Source organism: Oryza sativa, chromosome 10, assembly GCF_034140825.1.
Source record: "Oryza sativa Japonica Group chromosome 10, ASM3414082v1".
NCBI lineage: Eukaryota > Viridiplantae > Streptophyta > Magnoliopsida > Poales > Poaceae > Oryza > Oryza sativa.
This window is the reverse complement of record NC_089044.1, coordinates 11,678,315-11,697,306: the sequence shown is the minus strand read 5'-3', so window position 1 is coordinate 11,697,306 and position 18,992 is coordinate 11,678,315. Positions and strand designations below refer to the sequence as shown.

General features: G+C 39.5%; 2 protein-coding genes across 2 annotated transcripts; one reads left to right on the top strand and one right to left on the bottom strand.

Annotated features, from left to right (window-relative positions):
• Positions 1-308: 308 nt before the first annotated feature.
• Positions 309-1,057, bottom strand: LOC4348445 (PLAT domain-containing protein 3). The gene has a single exon (XM_015757734.3). The coding sequence runs from the start codon at positions 994-996 to the stop codon at positions 502-504; it is 495 nt and encodes a 164-aa protein (XP_015613220.1). The 5' UTR covers positions 997-1,057; the 3' UTR covers positions 309-501.
• A 12,224-nt stretch (positions 1,058-13,281) lies between these two features.
• Positions 13,282-17,268, top strand: LOC4348444 (uncharacterized). Its single transcript, XM_015757321.3, has 8 exons — positions 13,282-13,381; positions 13,644-13,745; positions 14,154-14,221; positions 14,987-15,127; positions 16,161-16,202; positions 16,658-16,791; positions 16,902-17,000; positions 17,085-17,268. Exons 2-8 carry the CDS (start codon positions 13,681-13,683, stop codon positions 17,211-17,213), a joined length of 678 nt encoding a protein of 225 aa, XP_015612807.1. The 5' UTR covers positions 13,282-13,381; positions 13,644-13,680; the 3' UTR covers positions 17,214-17,268.
• Positions 17,269-18,992: the final 1,724 nt, after the last annotated feature.

The window sequence follows — 18,992 nt, the reverse complement described above, 5'->3', positions numbered from 1 at the left end:
TCAAAAAAAAAAAAATTGGATCTCCTTATTTATAGGGAACAGGGCATGTGACGGTTTTTTTTTATCCACTGGTGTTACTTCTTTATCTTCTGAAAGGGTCGGGTACGTTATTCTAGCACAAAATTTTATAAGTACTATACCATCCAAACTGACATAAATGCTTCTTAGCTACCAATTCCAACGCGTAGCACTATTGCACATGGTATCCTCTTGTTTTCGTGAAAGCATCATACACACTTAAAAATAATATTTCGGCATCTTGCTGGGAGCGAGCAACTCAGTAACTATAAACCTTTGTTAACGAAAGATGGCACAAACTGCAATTCACTCTCTGAATTGAATTGACTTATTATGATCACGTTACATTGGCAAAGCAGACACTGTGCCCCACACATAGTACAGGGCTTAGACCTGGAACTTATTATTAATTTAAGTTACTAGCATGCTGATGCACGCAGAGACAACACTGGTCGATGGAGCTATAGGCAGCTACCTCGATGATCATGGCGCCGCTGCGCCAATGCCGCAGCCCCTCCGCTCGGCGGTGAGCATGTGCGGTGCCTCGTCAATGGCCAGCCACTGATCCACCGCCCACCGGTGCGTCATCGACGGGAGGCTCCCCTGCCCGAGCTGCGTCACCATCACGTAGCTCACGTACCACCCGGGCTTGTTGCCGGACCCGTCGGAGGTGAGCACCATGTTGCAGGGCTCCGACGGCATGCAGGCGCCGGCGCCCCTGAACCGGTCGAGGTTCCCCTTCTCGAAGTAGTCGTGGCCGGCGGCCATCTGGCCCCACGACTCCAGGTTGGTGATCGTCAGCGTCGGCCCGCTGGCGGCGCGCACCTGCAGCGAGACGCGGGCGTCGGTGCCGGCGTTCCTCCGGCCGTCGGTCTTGACGAGGATCTCGAACGTGCACTGCGCGGAGGCGGTGGTCGCCGCCGCGAGGAAGAAGAGGAAGCAGGCCAGGGCGATGGAAAGCTTCATGGTAAGCTTCATCTTTGTTGGGTGTGTGTGCAGTGTGGTGGTGTATGAGTGGAGGAGTGGAGTGATTTGCTGTGGTATTGCATGCTCCCCCAAGGCACCGTTTTATAGCCGGCAGAGAGCTAGGAAGGCCAATGGCACTTGCCATTTTCTTAAATGATAATGCCGTGACCTGTGGGGATGCAAATACTATGAGCTGTGACTGGGTGTCTATTCTGTGAGGAATATATGATGGAAAATGCTCACTGTCATGCGCCCAATCTCGTCAAGAAAAAAAAAATCAGACATACCCCCGCTCTCAGCTAACTAACACACCACCCACTAATTTCTACCCATCTCCTCTCTCTCCCATCGAGATTTCCCTCTCTTCTGTCTTCATGGTAGTATAGGAGTGCAAGTAGCTAGCTAAGAGAAGCTCCACTTAACACACTTCAAATGACTTTTTTAGTCTAAATGATGTAGCTGATATATAATTAAGCCGGCTGTATCATTGTATTCATGGTAATTAAGCTTTTTCGAAAGATCTCTCGTGATTCTAACTGAAATTCGACTATATTGCATATTCTTTTTTTTTGTTTTTGCAAATGAAGTTTTTCTTATAATGTGCCCATGCACAGTATTATTTGGATATTTTTCCGACGTTTCGTTACTTAGTTTATTGTTAAATGTTGCACAGGCTATCTTTTATATTTTAACATATATTTATGATGTTTCAACAATTATAACTAGATATTTTATGTATCATAAATATTTCAATTTTGGATATAATCATTTATATTTTTGTGATAAATATAATCATGTAATATTTTAATTTAAAGATTCAATTTCAATGAATACAGTGGTTAAGTCGGATCGTAAATCAGATAAGTAATTTAGGAGAGGAGAGAGGTGCTGCTCCATCCTCCATTCATGCAGAGGCAGTGGTATTGTCTTGTTCAAAGTTTTGCTAAATTTGTTTGGGGAAGAGATAGAAGGATAGAGGTGCTGATCCATCCTCCATGCATGCAGAGGCAGTGGTATTGTCTTGTTGAATTGTTCACTAAATTTGGTTTTTGGCTGCTGCTGCATGGATGCAGATGTAGCTGCCCTGGTTTTTGGCATTTCATCGGCGCAACATGCATAGTTTCATCCGGAATATATTCGTTCGCAATTCTGCACGCATTGATCCAAAATAGAAGACTCCCCCGGCCCATACGGAAAATATGACCATATGCATTCCACACACTAGGTTGGCTGGAAATCTTATTCAAAATTTCCTAGTTTATTTACATGTACACATTGCTTTTGAATTTTGATCATGCCCACGCGCTGATCTAGTTGGCCACTAGTTATCGACCCATGTTCTTTTGCTTTGCTTTTTTCTTCTTCTTTTTTTTTTGCCCTTTTTTCCTTTTTTCCTCTCCGTTTTTTTTTCGGTTTTGCTATAATTATATCGCCATAAATCTTGTTAGATTACAGTCAGATTTGTATCCCTGGGATCTCCTATTAGATTCATGCCGGAGTACTTCCGTGTCTCTACCATAATGTGTGTTCACACGCTAGTTCATAAGAATATGATTAACACCAAATTATTACATCAAAATAAGGTAATCATAGAAAAGGAGACGCTATATTGTTCCTTGTAAATACATACGTAACTTTAGAACTCACATTATAAATACACTAAAATTACACATGTAATTTTGGGACTTACATATGTAATTTTGAGACTTACAATATAAATACACGCTGACTATTTTTTTGATAAAAAATATGACGGTATAAATATAGTTAGACCTTTTTTTCGTTTTGTCTTTTTCCCGCGCGCCTTTTTTCTTAGTTTTTTTCAGTTTTTTCCATCCGTTGTTTCTTTTACTTTCTTTTTTATTCCCTTGCCTTTTTTCCGGTTTTTTTTCCATCCGGCTTTTTCGCTATTTTTTTACCACTAGTAAAAAACCCTCATGGAGATTAGCTTTATAGGTGCCAGTTCATTTAAAACCGACACCTATAAGTTTTTTCCCACCTCCACATGATGAAAAAAAAATAAGAACCGGCGCCTTTAAGATGCATAGGTGTCGGTTCTTATTATAGGTGTTGGTTTTTTAAAAATAAAAAACAGGTACCAATATTATAGATGTCAGTTTAATGTATTATAAGTGCCGGTTCTTTTAAACAACCAGCACCTATACCCAATCGAGCCGAAAGGGGTGAGCTGAGCCGGCCGCCTATATCCACTCGCACGCGCACACGAGAAGCGCTTATCCACTCGCCTCTACTCTTCTCACTTCTCTGTCGCACCCCTCCCCCCTCGCCTTCTCCTCTACCGCCCTCCCTGTCGCCGCCCCCCTCCCAGCCGTCCTCCCCTTCCTCCATCTAATCCTCCCTCCCTCCGTCCGTCCTCCTCTCCGTTCATTGTCGGGAGCGGCGGGCGGCGATAGAGCCCTCCCCTTCCATTGGATCCGGCATCCCCTCCGCTGGATCTGGTGGGAGGGGAGGCGGCACCCGATGGGAGGCGGCAGACGGCGGCGACGCCCTCCCCTCTGCCAGATGTGGCGGGAGGGGGGGAGGGGGCGGGGGGCGGTAGGCTGCGGTGCACGAGGGAAGGCGGCAGGCGGCAAGTGGCGGCGCCTGAGGGGAGGAGGCGGGCGGCAGGTGGCGGCGCTCTCCCCTCCCCCTACGTCAAGGAAGAAGGTGGAGCAGAGAAACCCAGTGGCCAGCCCTGCCCTCCCCTCCCCTCCTCTCCCCAGTCTCCATTGTAGTTTTCTTTAGATGTTTTTGTGAATTTCTAAATGATTTTGATGTTGACTGTTCATTCGATCTGTGATGTCGATGCGGGGATTTAAATTTGATTTGGGGATGTCGATCTGTGATGTCGATGTGGGGATTTCAATTTGATTTGGGAATGTCAGGAGAAATTAATGTGGGGCAGACGTGGTGACGTCGTTGGTGAGTTCGGCTTGATTCGAGCCGGCTCTTTTTTTTTTGGCTCGTGCAAACCTATAGATGCCGGTTCTATTTTTTTTCATATATGTTGGTTTTCGCTATTGGTGCTGACTAATTGGTGCCGGATTAATGGACACTTACAAACCGGCACCTATGGCATATTCTGAGTGTACCCTGCAGTTTTTCACACGCGGTAAAGATTTGTTTTTTTATCTTCCATATTTTTTTCATCGCCGAGCCGAACTCTAGCGCCGCCGCCACGTCAAACTACCTCCCCATGTGTTCCCTCCTCAAATTGATTGAAAAAATCATTCACCACTATTTTCTCATCATTTTCCCCATGATTTTCCCTTACAATTCTAGTTCAATTCACCGAATTTAATCTCGATTTAAAAGTCACTGTTTTATCCCGAATTTTGTGGATTCACTCTGATTTTGATAATAAGGAAAGAGGAGATCGGGTATATCAAAAGAGATGAGAAAGATTTCAACTGGATTTGATGGAGAGGATCGGTTTTGGCATCGTACAGATATGAGACTGTTTTTCGAAGGTTGAAGACGGTAGTCGGCTATGCGAGCTAGACCTAGAGCTCTACTTCTGACTTGGGTCAAAGAGAGGCATGCAAACAAAGGAAGGGAGCAGGCTGAGACTAAAAAAAGAATGAAGGAATGAGCTTTTGGTGCAAAACCAACTAGTAAATGTATAGCCATCCAAAAATATTTTTACCTATTACAACGCACGAGTATTTTTTTTCTAGTATATAGGAGGAATTAACGATCATATATAGACAACCACCTTACTATTGATTTCCGAAAAAGAAAAAAAGCATACTACTGTTCATGCTCCCAGTTTCTAGTCCACGAGCACATGTGCATGCATTCACCCATGACTATTACGTACCGCTCCATCAACTTGTGCATATTTTGGCAGCCTTGTTCTCAGTGGTTCGGTGCAATAACAATGATTTAGACGGCTATTATCCATCCATCATATCTAGACAATATATTGGTCACACGCGCATGTAGGTTCTCCATTGGTCTATGGCAAGTTTTGCTCATTTACAGCATGCAATTTACACTCCACTTATAAATTAAGTCATTATTACATTCTATCTAAACATAATTAATTAGTGCGCGAATTGAAAGAGGAATAGTTAACACTTACAATTATTTAGAAAAGGGTGAAGTATTTGATCACTATTAATTTATTATTACATAGTGGAGGTGCAAACATATAATTTCAATTCTATGAACTTGAGATAATATACTCCCACCGCTCATTTTATATTACGTCCTAGAATCCATGACACACCATCCTCTAGAAACTTTGACTAATGCATGTTTACGTTCAAACCTATATCGATCGTGACCGAGACATATGAAAAATAATTTGAGTTTTGTTAGCTTTGCCTATGAAACTACTTCCACAATACATTGTACAATTTTATATATATACACGGCATCTCTCATTATATCACGTTATAACAAGTTATCAAAGGCAAATCTCTTAAAAAAAACATCGCATAAAAATACGGAGAGAATATATAACAATTTCTAATATTGAAATTAATTAAACGATGTTCCGTAGTTATATATTCGTGCTTACACGTGTGAATTACTGTATATATTTTTTCACGAAGCACAATACAAATGCATTACTTTGGGCGGGTTTATTCGTAAACTACATCACCAATAATTACATGTAATTAAGTGCTAAAAAATCATGGGCTTATTATTTTACAAAAATTTGAACCAACTTTAGTATAGCAAAATGTAGGACGAAGCTGGGCGGCAAAGCGAGTCCGTCAAGATAATCAACGATGTTGACGAGTCTTTGAAGCGTGCGCATAGGATTATTCCCGTGGTCCGGGCGTTTGACTGTAGATATATGTAGCTATAGCTAGTTAGCTAGCTACGAGAGATAATATACCACAGCTCATTTTGATCGATGCAAACCATGAGCTGTGCACGGTCACTAGGACACAGAGAACTGCTCATTTGTGAGGGGGTGCTAATGGGCGGGTGATCGCTCCCCCTCTCCCCTCTATACTCTACTCTCTTCCTTCCTCCTCACTTTTTTCTCTTCCCAGTACACCATAAATTTAAAAAAAAAATAAAAAAACAAAGTTGAAAAATTTTATGCATAGAAAATACTATATATAAAAATATTTGAATTTAAATTTAAATTTCAAACGGGTATGTAAACGGGTCTATAAACTAATATTTGAATTCAAATTCAAATTTGAATCGGGTATGTAAACTTTTGACTTATAAACTTTGGGTCTATAAACTAATATTTGAATTCAAATTCAAATTTAAATCGGGTATGTAAACTTTTGACTTATAAACTTTGCGTCTATAAACTTTAGGTGTATAAACTTTAAATGTATAGAAATACTATGTATAAAAAATATTTGAATTCAAGTTCAAATTTGAATTGGATATAATTTAAATTCAAATTTGAATCTGGTATATAAACTTTTGAATTATAAACTTTGGGTCTATAAACTTTAGGTGTATAAACTTTAGATGTATATAAATACTATATTAAAAAATATTTGAATTCAAATTCAAATTTGAATCGGATATATAAACTTTTGACTTATAAACTTTGGGTCTCTAAACTTTAGGTGTATAAACTTTAGATGTGAAAACTTGAGGTGTACAACAAAAAAAAAAGAACCCACGTGGAGGAGTGGGGAGGGGGATCGGATCATCTGATCGCTGGCATTTCCGCATTTGTGATGGCCTGTCCGTGTCGGGGTTTACACGAACCGTCGCACCGTCCAATTTTCATTTCAACAGGTTGTTTATATTCTACTAAAGATTCCATTTGATGAATAGATTATACAAAATGATGAGGACTAGGTCCCGATCGATCTTCCTGTGAGGTCACGATCGATCTTCCTGTGAGGTATGTTGATATGTTCCACTGTTCTTTATTTTCTTATGCTGCATGATTTTACTAGGTTGTATGCTCCAGTGGTAGAATTGCAATTTCCTGGGGAGGGGCATCCTTGTCCTCACTTTCATGAAAACCAAACTCTAACGGTGTTAGTCTATGCTGTGAGTTTGATGGTAGGTATGCTGGGTTCCAATCGTTTTTGGTGGCAAATATGTAATTATGTTTTTTGTAATGGCAAATTCACAATACCGATTCAAAATAGTGGCAAATATGTAATTGGCCCTTATTACAAAGTATCACTCAAACGAAGAGTGTAGTTCAAAATAAAATTAAACACACCCAATAAAATAAAAGACCAAACCGAGATAAGGAGTACACATTTATTCAAGTTTATTTGTGAATCTCCATCCATAGTTTGTAAAAAGTTGCATAACTGTCGTCTCAAGCCTACGACATACAATCTTGATAAGCTCTCCATCATCTAAAAAATCTGAAAAATCTGAAGATCTGAGTGCCAGCGCAGGTGCACTACGAAGAGCAACTCAAATCCCAAATCCATCGTCCATTCTACAACTTGTGCATGTACAAGTCGGCGAGTGCGACCTATCCAAAGTGCATGGGCCTTGCTTGTACAGATCCTTTCCATCTAGAATTGGCTGGCAAAGACTAGTGTATACCACCTATCTGCATCTGGATCAGCTGGAAGACAGCTCACCGAAATAAGATTCAACTTGCGTAATACTGTTTACACGTCTCTCTTTTAATTATTTTCTCCGATGATCTACGCACATGCGCTTAACCAACTACTCCCTCAGTTTTATATTATAAAACGTTTCAATTTTTTCTAATAAATTTTCTTTTAAGTTTATCAAGTTCACATAAAAACACTGCAACGCTTTTAACACAATTTAAAAACATACCATTAAATATATTCAATTTTAGATTTATTACAATTAATTAATTTACTACTATTTTCTATAAATTGGCCAAATAACTCACAAAAATTTAACTTAGTAAAAGTCCGATACATTATAAACGAAACGGACGGAGTAGTAAAAACTAGCTACAGCGACTCCAGCCTTACACTACATTAAAAAAAATGGTCATTAGGTCTGGGGCGATTAAGATTTTGGGAAGCACTTCACAGCATGACTGCTCTTTCTGTTGGTGGGATAAACTGCACTGCATCTGGATCAAAGTGATCCAAGCACTAGCTTTTCTTCCGGGTAATTTTAGAGTTTCAATCCGGCATTCATTTCTTTTGTGTTGAATGGGTTCGTAGTTGCTAATTTTACCTCTAGCATTTTTATGTTTAGCACAAGTAATGGATCACTCACGCCGCACATAGTTGTCTCGATTTTTCTAATGAATTTTTAGATAAAATAATGCCGAATTTTGATTAGATTTTCAACAGTAGCATTGTACAGGACCCAGCTGACACTTTTAACTGACTCATGAAGGAATTAGGAATTTCATGTTCCTGCCGATCACCAGTGCTCTCTCAAAAAAGGGTTTTCGACATCACCCCTGCTTTTTGCGTTTTGGTTTGTTTATTAATTAATGGCTTTCTTGAAAACAGATTGTTTCTTAGGTCAATCCATTGTGAGAGATGATTCGATTCATAGTTTAGGGTCCCATACGTTGTTTTGCTTGATTGGATTAGAACAAGTCTTTTTAATTTTAAGAATGAAAAGGAAATAGAAAAAGTCCAAATACAATACCTCTCTTAAATTTTGGATGGAATTCCGTCTAACAGCTAAACTTTAAAATCAAACACCCAACAATCTAAATTTTATAATACAATTCGCATTACCCCTTAAAATGGTTTTGGACAATGATTTTTCACTCTTCAAAGCTTAAACAAGTGGTTTTAAATAACTACTGTAACAAATTTAAATATCATCAATATAGGTTATCAATTTATGCCATACAATGATACTATACAATTATTATGTTGGTACTCGTTCTGTAAGTGAGAGCGAACGAGGGGTAAAGGAAAAAAAACTTAAGTAAAGATCTTTAACAAATATGTTCAATGTGTATATCACGTGATCAAACTCATCTAACTTATATACAAATTAGATAAAAAAAACACTATCCGAAATCACCTTAGGGGTTATATAAATATGTCGGAGCCCAAAACCAATAACTTGGATCCGACTGAGATTAATGTATCAATCCCTGGATCAGTAAAATTGATACATACAATATAACTGGTTCTTCATTACATATGTTAAAGTCTTACAATACTAAGGGTTTTACAATAATAGGTACTCACCTATCTAATTAATACACAGCGGAAGTTTCTATACATTCTGACTAGTGAGGTATAACCTTTAGGGATTTTCTAATTTATCGGGGTCTTCGTAGTAATAGTCATAAGGGTCCTCCTCTTGACCCAGATCTGAAAAAGGGGTTATAAGAGCAAGGGTGAGTATTTACAATACTCAGCAAGTTATCACGGGAATATGTTATGCATTGACATATAAGGGAGAGTCTACACATCTGTCGACAGATTTTTCATCATAAATTTGTCAAATTTTGTACCTTTGGATTAAACCCATAAACGATAGATGGATGACACGTGTACAGCACTGCTGAGGTCCCGCATCTACTAATCGATAGTATGGATGGGCTTCCGACGTTAATTCACACTCTCGTTTCTTAATCAAAATTAGTTGGTTATTTATCCATATTAATTATTAATCCTTGAGAGCTCATCTGCTCATGTATAGTGTGATATCTACTAGATATTTTTTAGTGCATACAAAGATATTACCAATCCATCTACTAAAGTTACATTGTTGTTACACTATAATTATACCATAGTTACAAATGTAATTATGGTATAGTTACACTGTAATTTTAATTACATTGTTGTTACACTATAATTACACCATAGTTACATATGTAATTATGGTATAATTGCCCTGTAATTTTAATTACATTGTTGTTACATTATAATTACACCATAGTTACATATGTAATTATATAATTATAGTATAATTGCACTGTAATTTTAATTATATTATTGTTACACTATAATTACACCATATTTACATACATGTAACTATAGTATAATTACATTGTAATTTTAGTTTTCTAACACTGTAACTTCAATATAAACTTTATTTTGTCTTGAACCAACTTGGCTTAATTGCTCTGTGGTGTACGTTTAACAGGGAAAACTAGTGCTCTTGGAATCGATCCCCCGCTACGCACGGACTTGTCTCTTTTATCCATCGTATTAGTTAGCACAAATCTCCACGCAAATCATATGGCCCAAAAATCGACAAATCTTTAAACGAAAATCTGTCGACAGATGGATAGCGAATTCGGACATATAATAGGGTTCTTTGCAAAAAGCAGTATTGGACAATCTGGAAAAGTTATAGCAAGAATTTATAAAACATATAAACTTTAGATTTCTAACTAGGGTACCATATGAGTCCCGGTACTCAACTCCATGAGTACGGCTATTCGAATAGTTTCAAAGATATTCTACTGCAGTAGATGTACGCTTTACCCGCAGTCCACGACCTGCTGATAATCATCGACTTTAGTTGTAGCCCAGTATTAAGTTATTAACAATTTTGGCACCTGTTCTATGAATTTATATCCTCATATGCTCTGAACGTAATGTTAACAGCAGCAAGAGGAGTTCTGGCGTTTCCGAGGTATTTAAGAGGAACTGATCGTATGACACCACGTCATCTCGATCAGGGTTTAGAAATATACCATATAGTTTATACTCGAGTATCACAAACCATTTACATGTACATGGTAATGGTTAAAGTTGCCCTTCGCGGCTATAGTTGCCTCCTGCGTGAGGACTTAAAAATAAGAACCACTATACAGAGGTGCCATATTGCTAATTAACATAATAACTAGGTCTGTCCCCATTCTAGAAACTGCGGTCGTACCCGTTCGTTCAACATAAGTACCTGGCGAAACTTATATCGATCGAGACAATACTAGCCACCCGGAAATCATCCAAATCTTACGTATTGTCCCAATCTAAGTATAGGGTATTTTAACCAGATTGTAAGCAAAATAAGCAATACTAAATTATCTGAGTTTCTATGATTGATTTATGCATAGAAAATAGAATATTGAATAGAAGGCTATAAATAAATAATTTGTAAAATATAGGCTTAAATGATCAACAGGTATATGGTAACTTGCCTTGCTCGATGTCCTGAGATTGATTGATATTATCTAGTGTGTCAGAGGAATCCTCAAGACCTAGGGTTAGACATATAAAATTCAAATTCAAAAGGAATTCACATAAAATCCAAAAATAAGAAAAATAGAGAAAATAAAATAAAATTCAAAAATATAAAAAAGGGGCTCAATAGATAGAGAATGATTTTTGAAGAATATTGGTCCAAGTTTCACTGAAATTGGATCTATATTTTAAAAGATATGGGCTTCTAAAGTTTGAAAATCAAATAAATGTGAAATGGCACTATGTGTGGGTCCCACCTGTCAGTCTCTCTCTCTCTTCTCTTCTTCAACCTCCAGCCGTTTCCCCAAAAGCGGCCGGCGGCGCTAGGGTTGGCGATTGCGGCGGCGCTAGAGGGAGAAAGTGGTTGCGGCCGGGGAGGGGAGGGAGCTAGGGATCTAGGGTGGCGGTGGCACAGTTAGGCCGAGATGGCGATCAAGGTGATAAGAGTTAGGCATGGCTAGGGGAGGGGTTCTAGAGCATCTATGAGGTGTCTAGAGGGATTCCGGCAGCTTGCCGACCTTTGGCAAGGCGCGGAGTATAGTCGCCGACGAGCGCCTCTATAGGCGGCAGCCGTGCTCACGTCGGCAGCTCAGAGGGTGGCATGATAGTGCAAACCGATTGCAAAAATGGACTCTAGGTAGTATGTAGATGGTTAAAACGGAAGAACTCACCGAGATTGGTTGAAACGATGGATTACGGCCGGAAAAACTTCGCGGCGGCGAAGAACATAGCAGCGCGGGGGCGGCGGTGCTCGGCTTGGTGCAGTGTGGTAAAACTCGGCGCGATGCTTCGATTAGGGCTTAGTATGCTAGAACATGGTAGGTTATAGGTGTTCTAAGGGGTAATTAGCGCGGAGGATGGATGAAGGGGTGTGGAGTCGATCGCGCACAAGGTGTTCGACCGACGGGCGATGGTGGTTGATGGAATGGATTGGTGAAGCAGAGCTTCGGGGTTGTGGGGCTATGGTTGTTGATGATCGATGATGGACAGGGAAGGGATTGGGGTCCTATTTATAGGGCTAGGAGGAGCGGATGAGCTCGGACACCGTCATCGCCATGGATGAGCTCGAGCTTTGGATATGGCTAGGGCGGCAGAGGCTGTGAGAGGGCGGCCAAGATCAATTTGAGTGGCGGGAGGTCACGTTTGAATACTTACCGGCGAAGGATTGACTTGACCGCTGTTGGAATCGGCTGGCGACGTGTTGGCGCCAATCCGGGCGCGACGCGCGGCGGCGGTGAGGGTGAAAACGGCCGGCTCGGGGGTGAATGGTTTGAATTGTGAGAGGGAATACCACCGTCTATCTCCAATCCAACCGTGCAGCAAGAATTGGCGCGATTCACCCTGGGTACAAGCGAATTCGCACTCAGCGACAGCTTGGACGGGAGCGCACGGCGTCGAGCAGCAATTTCGTGCGGCGGTCGTCGTCCTAGCTTTGTCGTCATCAAGATTGGTGCGGCGACGGTGGGTTGAGGGCATCGGATGGGCGACGGCGCGCCAAGGCGGTCGGGCACGCGCGGGCGGCCTCAAAGCCGACGCGCGGCGACACGGCGCACGGCAAAATCGGATGCCAGTGCGGCGCGCGCAAGGGGAGGAAGAGGCAAAGAAAGCCACGGTTTTTCAGTGGGATGTGGTCCCCTAGGACCAAATCTAAACTTTGTTCAAGATTGGATGGAGTTGGGCTGCTCTAGTTGGGTTAGACATTCTACCGAACACCTTATGTGCAATGAACAGTAGAATTCAGAAATTTTGAATATTTTCCCTAGAAAGATTTGAATTTAAACTATAATTTTGGAAGGTTTTCACTAAGGTTTGAAGTATAGCAAATCTCCACTAATATTAGGGTAAATTAAGAAAATAACCTATGCTTTGAAATTTGAGAGAATTTGCTTAAATTTACTAAGGTTTGGAATAAAGGGGATAATTAGAGTAGATTGAAAGGGTTCTAATACTTGAACCAAATTTTAAATAAAAATCAAATAGATTTTTAAACCAAACAAATTTAATCAAAAGCCAGCATGATGCATTCAAATTTTAGTTTAAAATTTGAGGATGTTACAAAATAGTATTGTAAAATTTAGTGGTTGCATGTTCAGTTTGAAAGTTCGAGGTATTACATTGATTTTCAATCAAAGTTTACGGAAGTATTTGGATTTTTTTTTCCTAAGAAAATCTCATAAACTGTGTTTGTTTCAGCCGAGCCAGGCTGTGTAAGGCCCATAACGCTTACGGCCCACCCTAACTGACCAGTGTAGCCCTCCCTTTTCCTCGCGTCCCGTGTTCCCTCGCCGCGCCGCCGTCGCCGTCGCCTTCCTCCATCCCGCCCGCGACCAGCGTTGCCGCCACCGGTGAGCACCCATACCTGTCCGCGCATCCCCCGTTCACGCCATTCAACTCCTCCTCTAGATCTGGAAGCATTTTCTCTTTGCAGGTTTAATCTTATTAGTACTAATAACAGTTTGCTCAGACTGCCATGAGCAATCCAATCCACATCTCTATATGCTCTTTCTTTCTGGAATGGAGACTCGAACCTGTCTGCTGCTGATTTGTTTACTTCGTGGTGGAGTGCTGAGCTGTTATATGCATTTGGGTTTTGTGCTGAATTTTCAGGGGCTCTTGTCGTGGCCAAGGAAGCAGCGAGTCGGGAATGGCATCGCCTGATGCATGTGTGGAGGACAAAGTTCATCGCATCTTCTTGGATTTCATGACCAAGTAATAATTTCGATCCTGCACTTTTCCAACCATTGAGGTCCTGATATAACTTTTGCAGTAGATCTGATGTGTTGTGTGGTGTTGAAACTAATATCAGTAGCAGTGAAAACAACTGAATTAATAACTTTTGCAAATCTTTGCTTGCACATATTTAATTCTTATATGAAAACCTAGGGTTCCAATTCTTATGCAAACCTAGGGTTTTCTTTGAATAATTTTCCTGGGTGAATATTTTCCAATTTATGGTGTGAATTAATGCGTACTAATTTTATAAGAGTCTAGGAGGTATTGTTTTATGGTTATGTTCGTTCGTTTTCTTACACTGGCAGACACCTTCATTAAGTTGTTTATTTCTTGTGGCTGTCTAATTTATGGAAAATACATGGGCGAATTTGTTGCTGCTTTTAGGGTTGCACGGTATGACGAGCTAGTTGATGCAGGTAAAAAGGTTCTTCTCAAGTTTCATCAAGAGGTAGGTGAGTTCATTTCTTTTTCCCTGAAAAAAAATATGTTAGCCAGCGTAATTTTCTCTTCTCTATTTTTTGGATCTAAATTTTTGAAGGTTTCACCTGATTGTCCATCGTATGATTCATGTCCAAGTCTTCTAAAATTCTATAGCATAATTACTTATACCCTATTGATTCCCCATGTTCCTGACCACTATTGATAGTTTAGGGCTAGGTCCTGATCTGTTGAAACTTCAGGTCCTAGAATAAGCCAGGGCTTTCAGTTTTACGATGAAGATAAGAAAAATGTAAAAATTCCCATAATAAGCCTGTCTTAGATGGGCCAAGTTTTATACTAGCTTTCTTGCTTTGGTAAATTTGAAGTAAACTATATTTATTTTGCTACATTATTTTATTTCAACATTTATTGGTGTAATCTCGTATTTTATTTCAGTTCTACCTAGCTGTGCTGCTATTTGTTGGACCGCGGATGTTGTATTTAACAGAGTAAATTTCTGTTGTAAACTTGTATGCCATGCAATTGTGTACTGAAATTATCATTTTCTGGCAAATGATTACTCTTCAAATCTCAATCCTGCCCATGGATTCCTGCTTCATGTTTATTCTACTTATTAGCATACTCACGTTATTACATCGATTCCATGTGGAATCTCAATGTGGAGAACATAAATTTGGTCTATAAACTAATCTTTCCGAACAATGATGATAAATATGGCTGTGCTCACTGATAAGTTTTGTGCTTACAGTCAACTTGAATGCATCCACTTATTTCAGAACATTTTTGGAGACCAAAGCTCCTCACAGAGTCAAGTGCCATAATTGAGATAGTTAAGTCTAACTACAGTGACAGAATGAGGTCTTATCTTGAAGCTGGCTGCACCCATCACAATGAAATCATCCAGAACATGAACCGGTGTAAGTCATAGATCATTTTTCTGTGCCCAATCATCACATCTCCTATTGCTACCTGTAGGTGTTCTGTCTATATTAGAAAACAGCTTTTTGTTACTAATTATTAAAGGCTTTGTGAAATATTCCTTCCCATTCAAATTAATTTCTTGTTTCTTCGTCTATATTGAAAACAGATTTTTTATGACTAATTATTAAAAACTTTGTGCAATATTGCTTTCCATTCAAATTAATTTCTCATTTCCTCATATAGTGGTAGTCAGATTAACCATCGTGACCATTTCTTTGTACAGTACCCTGTAACGATGCAACTCCCTACATATTTTATTTTCAGACCTCACTAATAAAATTACCAAGTTATATTGTTAGCATGAAGAGTGCAAAACTTATCTCACACTTTTTTATTTCATTCCTTTTTGTTTTGCAATTTCACTCATCGCCCTCTTTTTCTAACTGAAGTGGGTCTTGCCTGTCTTATGGAGTATTCAACTTATTCTTATTATATGGAATCATGAACTGTGCCTATAGATTGAAACTGTTCAAACATCAAGCCAGTCATTTCCTTGTATATCATGTTTTCTTGCCAATACCAATGAATGGCTGATATGAATACCTTGATTGGTACTATTTTACTGCAATTCTAGTTAGTTGAACTTTGTAATTGTGGAATGCACCTCTTAATTTTTTATAGGAGAAATAAAAAAAAATCAAAACACAACATTTTCTTCCTTTAATTAAAAAAACTTGTTTATTAGTTTGAAGCCTTGAATGTTTTTATATGATATATACCTGCAGTGTTTCTAATTAGCCAAAAACTAAAAAGAAAAGTAAATATACTGTGAACTAGGTCATTAATTATCCTTTTGTTTGTTGTAACAATAATTTTAATGCACAGCAGTTTCTAGAGTGGGGTGTCTTCTTTGCTTCGATGATTAACACTTTCTTTAATTACATATTTTGTTTTCAATTCATGATTTTTATCACAACTCATTATTCTTTTTCAACTATGTCTATTTGACAGTACAGTTTTTTGTTGCAGTACATGCTTATCAGGAGAAACTTAATGACCATATAAATAAAGGTAGTCTCCTCTTTCTCAGTCATACCATAATAGTAACATTTTACTTTGTTATTCCATATTTTCAGAAAGATTTTTGTGTGTTTTCTAATTTGTGCTATTTGTAATAGAACTATTGATACGGAGAAATTAATTACTACTTTTGTCCCAAAAAGAGTTCATTTTTCTACACGAATCTGGACAGAAGTGAACTCCTTTTGGGACAGAAGTAGTCTTTGGCACAACATTTTATTTCTAGTGTGGCCTTTCCCAGTTTTTCCATGATCTCCTCTCTATTTTTATTCTTCCAAGCATCATGGAGCATGAACAAACCATACAAGGGTTTGCATTTTATCTCAGTTCCATGCCATTTTCACTTTTCTCATGCACGTGTTCAAAATATTGTAAATACTAAACCTAAATAATAATCTGTCTTAGTTTTCTATGAATACATCTTCAGTTTATATTTTTCTCCTCAGCCAAATTATTGCTGGAAGAGCTCCAGTTTCTGGAGGAAGATGTTTACAGTGCTGCACTAACAGCCAGTCTGAGTTCTTCAAGAAATACGGATGATTGCCCTGATCATGATAATCTTACAAATGTTTGTTCTGAGGTGCGCATTCTTGTTGGTGTTATTACTTATTAGACTCTCATTAGTTCTGGTTTTCGTTGGTGCCAAAATAGTATGGCTGATTAGGCTCACTGGGAGATTTCTTGTACCAGGATGAACAACAGCCTGAAGATTGGCTGGACGGAGCAGTGTCTTTTGCAAGTGTGATTGTCCTGGTTCACAATATGTTAAAAATGGATTACATGATGCAGGTTAGCAACACAAGGATCTGCATGTAAGTGAGTTTCATTTGATTGCTTACCTTTTCTTCTCACAGAAGCTAGAGTACACTGCAGGAAAAGATTGTAAAGGCATTTTGGGTTAAAACATCATCGTCGGAGATAGAGGGCTACTGTCAAATGTGGGATTTGCGGCCATACATCGATGACAATGTGATGCAGCTGGCCTGGCAGCTTGTTCCTTAGAAGCTACAAAAACAACGGAGAAGATGAACAGCAGCACCCATGTTTGACAGGCAGGTGAGTTTCCTGCTAGCACTAGTCAGGAAGAAGTTGCAGTAGCCTGTAGGAATTGCCTCCCAGTTTTTGCTGTCTACATTGAGTAGTGGTTAATTGACGATGATCTAACAATGTGCATTCAAATGGATTTGTAAATATGCATGTAAGGATGTTGCCAATTGAATTTTGGGTACGAAGAGGAACTTTACGAGGCCAAATTGCGTCTGTGACTGAGTCATGGATCTGTCAGCTAAGTCATGTAAATCTCTGAAAGTAATTAGACATGGCCCTTCCTGGACAATCCGACCCCTCTCGGATTGTCCAGCTCTTGTAGCTTTCCTTGACAATCTTACTGCTCCAAGATTGCCCAGCCCAGTGTATCTCCTTGGAAATCTTCTTCTTCTTCTTTCCAAGCCTTGCCTTATACAATTATACGCTTCTTCTTAATAAAGATTGATCCTTATTAACTTGTGACTTTTTATGGACTCGACCAGACCGTCGATGTTGCCCCAAGCCCTTCACCATTGTATCGAGTCCTTTGGCGCCAAGCCTCCGCTTTCCCTTCTCTCCTGCATGGCCCATCATGTAGGCAGCAAGTCTTATCAACCCTTTACCGCATCTTGTCATCTTCAGTCACTTATACCCTTCCATCACAATGAAACCATATTGTATTCCTACTTCTTCATCATCTCATCATTATCTTATTGATCATACTAATCCCTTGTTTATACACTCAATAAGTGTATTAATCCCTTAATTGGTCATCATTCACTAGCTAAAACTCACTAGAAGCCTAGTTGCTCATTCACAGGCAACACCACCTGGACAGATGATATCAAAAAGCATTTTGTCAGTGTTAAGGATAAGGCACACCTCCTATAGATAGGTTTACGCTATACGGAAATATCATATATCTAATGTTACACGAGAAGGTATCCTTTGATTAAGAAAGTGTAGGTATCTAGAAGGAATTTATCTTCCCAGAATAGAAGGTGTCAGAGTCCTAGTCGGGGAAGATAAGGTCTCCTTGGCCCATATTATGTTCTAGTTCTCCGAGTTTCACTAGGAGAAGAAGTTGATCATCACTATAAATAAGGCCCCCTCCTGGAGGGAGCTAGAGGGAGGGGCATCAAGTTACAAGCCATAGCTAAAGCCACATCAAAATACAATTCAAAGGAAGCCAATACCCTAGTCGCCGAATAGATCTTGTCGGGCTGTTCTCGACAGGTTCTAATCGGTGAATTAGATTAGTCATCTTACTCTCTAGAAGAGATCGAGTTCACGAAGGATGTGACATGATAATTTATCTATTAATTAGGTAGAGTCACTTAGTTTTCTTTTTATTTTTGGGAAAGATTGTTTAGAGTCCGATCAGGGTTTGTATTTTTTTTACTTTATCTTTAGGAAACTCTTTGTCGTGTCTAATAAGGACTATATCTATCCATGGGTATAAATATGTACACCCGGGGTCATTGTAAATTATCTCTCGATCAATACAACTTTCGATGCATCGCCACCCTCTTTTCCTAGTTTTTATCACTGGCGGAACTTGGCATCTAACATGGGGCTGCATTGCTTCGATCTCCGGCGAAGGGGTATGCCCTAAGTTCCGTAGGCCTTGGCAATTGTATCGGCTTTATTGGCATTCTTCAAGACCGCATCGTTTGGATCTCTTGGATTGCTCTAGTTAGATTGGTATATTTGCTTACTGGATATTTTAATTCTATCTTTAACTTCATCGTGTTC